The sequence below is a fragment of the Macrobrachium rosenbergii genome, chromosome 51 (genome assembly GCF_040412425.1).
Source record: "Macrobrachium rosenbergii isolate ZJJX-2024 chromosome 51, ASM4041242v1, whole genome shotgun sequence".
Lineage (NCBI taxonomy): Eukaryota > Metazoa > Arthropoda > Malacostraca > Decapoda > Palaemonidae > Macrobrachium > Macrobrachium rosenbergii.
In genome coordinates this window covers 22,933,873-22,937,591 of record NC_089791.1, presented here as the reverse complement: position 1 = coordinate 22,937,591, position 3,719 = coordinate 22,933,873, and the positions used below count along the sequence as shown (strand labels likewise).

The window sequence follows — 3,719 nt, the reverse complement described above, 5'->3', positions numbered from 1 at the left end:
TGTGTATGTATATATATAAATTTTATATATATATATATAGGTGTGTGTGTGTGTATATATATTACACATACATATATATATACATATATATGCACATATATGTAATATTTCTATAATTGCAAATATCTTGAGTTCAATTAAACTTTACTCATTTTTGTCATAATCCATTTAATGTAATATACAAGCATCTGACGTTCCTGCATAAATGAACTTCATATTTCATTAAGCTGCAAAGTAACAGGATCCCATGCCATCATAACTGGACCACAATGTTGCAACCACCATGTACACTCCATTCCTCATGGAAGGTCATTCGTGGGAGGAGCAAAGACCTCATGGCAGCAGGCATGCGAGAGGGGAGAGGCTCTTGGATGCAGTGACTATATATACAAGGGTTTGAGCATCAACAAGCATCAGTTCTCTTGGAGCATTCAGCATCAGTTTCCAAGCTGCCTCGCAATCATGCATACCATGAAAAGCCTTCTCATCTGTGGTGAGTATTTTCCCTTCGTGGAATACACAAATAATAACAACATTGCATATAAGCCTTCATGTGTTTCATATCAACATTAACAGGAGGTACTACACGATGAGTCTGAGAAACTAACATATAATTATAAACATTCCAGTTATCATCAGCTGTGTGTCAGCTGACAAACGCCCTCCTCCAACCAATAGCTACGCCCCTCCCCCAAGCAATTCCTACGGACCACCTAGAAACGGATACGGAATAGACCCTGCCATTGCTGCTTTGGCTGAAAATATTCCCGGAGGTGGAGTCCCTGGAGAAGACTATCCTATCTTGGCCTTTGTGCCAGACACCGGCTTCTCCTGCGACGCCCAAAAAGTCCAGGGCTACTACGCCGACACTGCCCGTGATGCTGGCTGCCAGGTCTTCCACATCTGCCAGGACAGACCCAATGGACGCCGTCAGCAGGATTCCTTCCTCTGCCCCAACGGCACCATCTTCAACCAGCAGTACCTCGTCTGTGACTGGTGGTTCAACTTCGACTGCGCTGACGCCGAGTCTTTCTACTCCGTCAACGAACTCATCGGGGTCGTTACTTACGATCCTTACGGAAGGCAGAGCAGCAATGGCTATGGGGCACCCCCAGCTCCTTCCGGGGCATATGGAGCCCCTCTTTAATGGCAACCTTTATTGATTCCTCTTCCTAAGGTTCTCTTTTTCCAACAGGCGATTACACAAATGCTCTTCCTGCTACAGATAACTGGAATAAAGTTTCCCTTTTCGCTTAAAGTGATGATTCATCTTACAAGATGAGGTTATATAAGTGAATACTGTCTATTTTGTTTAAATAAAAGTATGCTATTATCTTTTAGCTTTATTTACCAAAGATTTTACGTTTATGAAGTAAAATTATTTTATAAAATATTGTACAAGTAAAATCAAATTCCATCAGCATCAGCTGCATGTCGATACGTCACCCGAGTCTGATTGCCAATTAGACTGACTCTTCAGGTAGCACCCCAGCATATGCTATAGCTCAAATCAAGACATTTCAGATTCCTTTCTGCCTTAAGTTGTAATTAGACGATAATTTTATCGCTATTCAGCAGTTACCAGGAGCACAAGATATCGTCAGTTGTCTAGTCATATCACAAAATTATAAATTAACAGTCACCTAATAGTAACTACATTCAAAACTACTGAATTTTTAAAAAAATTAATATTTAATACCACTGTAGGCGAAATTCTCAAATACTACATGGTGAAATTAATCCATGGCCCATGGATATGCTAATCTAGGCCTCACCTGCTGGTGGCGATTATTCTTTACGCCACAAATAAACCCTACTACAAATGAGCCTTTAGGGAAAAAAAAGTCTACCTTATAATAAGAAAGCAAAAGCACCAACGTTTCTTCTATTGAAATAATCTACTGATCTAAAGTAGTCTCTTATCTTTCCCTTTACTTTTTCTTGATTTCTTTTGCCTTGGTCCAGAAAGAGGCACTAGGATGAACGACCAATTGGGCCTTGCGTTTGAAAAAAATTCTTGATTTTAGCTCAAGCCTTCCTTTTGTCTCCTATCTTGATAGGTTTAAACTCGCTCTATGAATGATTGTGAAATCCCTCTTTCCTTTAGCTGCTCACGTTTCTCATATTAATAGAATATCTCTGACGTGTTTATATGTTCCTTAGCTACTCTCTGTCTTTAAATTCTACTCTCATAATCTTACAGTATTTCTTCTTTGGCTTCCCATCCTACTAATGCGTCTATAAAACGAACTTTAGTTGCTCAGAGTTCTGCTCCCCAATCGAGCTCGTACTTTTCCTTCATTCCTGCATATGATAACATGACTTTATTATGCTAACCAAAGCAGGTTTTTCTCTCTCACATTACTGGACAACACCGAACTTGCCACGTCTGCCACATTCACTCTCAAAACAAACAGAATTGGAACTACATCGTGCTTTCTTATTTCCCCTTCTTTAAAGATTTTTCTTTTCACTAAAATATTCCTCCGTTTTTCATATTGAACTCTACTCGAATTAAGACATTTGGCAAATCACCCTATAAGCGTCTGAGCACAAAAAAATTTTTTTGTGAGTACTTTTAAATTTTTTCACATATCTAAATTTTATGAAAAGAACGCGGCTGGCATGTGATCGCTTTCTTTATTACATTTTCCCATCACAACATTGGTCTTACAAATGTCCATTGAGATCATCTAGACAAGACAAAATTCATGACAATCTTGCGGCACCCCTAGGCACTGTCTGTGGCACCCAGTTAGAGAATCACTGTCACAGACTATAACCTCAAGGTCTGTCCTCCAAAATAACGCATGACAATGTCATAAGTTAAGCAAGAAAATTACATGAAAATGAGCCGAATGTTACCATAGTTGCCCTAATGACTGTTGTTATTTAGTAGCACCGCAGCTACTGCATTTCATATGAGATGGACGTTACAGAAATCATCCTGAATATGTACTTCTTCAAAAGTGATGGCATTCATGTGATCATTAAGCCATCAACGTTCCATGCTGGAATGCAGAGGAAGACAAAAACGGGTTGCTGGAAGATCTAATTCAGAGAGCACGGCTAACTTGAAGAATAGAGAACAGGCCTAGCATTTTGTCAATGAGGACTAAAAAAATACAGATTATATATTAGTCAGGTTTCTGCTTAACTGACGAAATGACTTCCTTTAATGCTCCCTAAATTATACTTTAAATGTATATATTTCTGAAGGTTACTTAAAATTTACGCTATCCATTGTTGGGATAGTTTCTTATTATTTGAATTCATTTATAATTATCATATGTATAATATAAAAAATTTAAATATTAATGAAAGACCTTCAAGGTTCATTTCTTGTGTGTCATCTAAAAGGGTCAATTTATGAAAGCAAAGAATATCGAAAGATCATCAGCAGGCCAATATGTCAACGGTGACTCGTGAACTACCTCATTTCAATACAATATACTTACGCTAATAATCTAATTTTTTCATAAACTCTTCCTCTTAAATTCATTCCCAGCTATTTCCATATTTACATACATAAATACATACATATATATATACAATATATATATATATTTTATATATATATATATATATATATATATATATATATATATATATATATATATATATATTTATATACAAATCGAAATCATCAACATACAATCATGTGGAACAGAAATAAATTTCTGACTCACGTCGTGATCGAACCCAGGTCTCTCAGGTGG

At 37.2% G+C, this 3,719-nt stretch overlaps 1 protein-coding gene across 1 annotated transcript; it reads left to right on the top strand.

Annotated features, from left to right (window-relative positions):
* Nucleotides 1-427: 427 nt before the first annotated feature.
* LOC136833206 (uncharacterized) lies at nucleotides 428-1,333 on the top strand. Its single transcript, XM_067095070.1, has 2 exons — nucleotides 428-493; nucleotides 630-1,333. The coding sequence occupies exons 1-2, from the start codon at nucleotides 463-465 to the stop codon at nucleotides 1,145-1,147; spliced, it is 549 nt and encodes a 182-aa protein (XP_066951171.1). The 5' UTR covers nucleotides 428-462; the 3' UTR covers nucleotides 1,148-1,333.
* The last annotated feature ends 2,386 nt before the right edge of the window (nucleotides 1,334-3,719 follow it).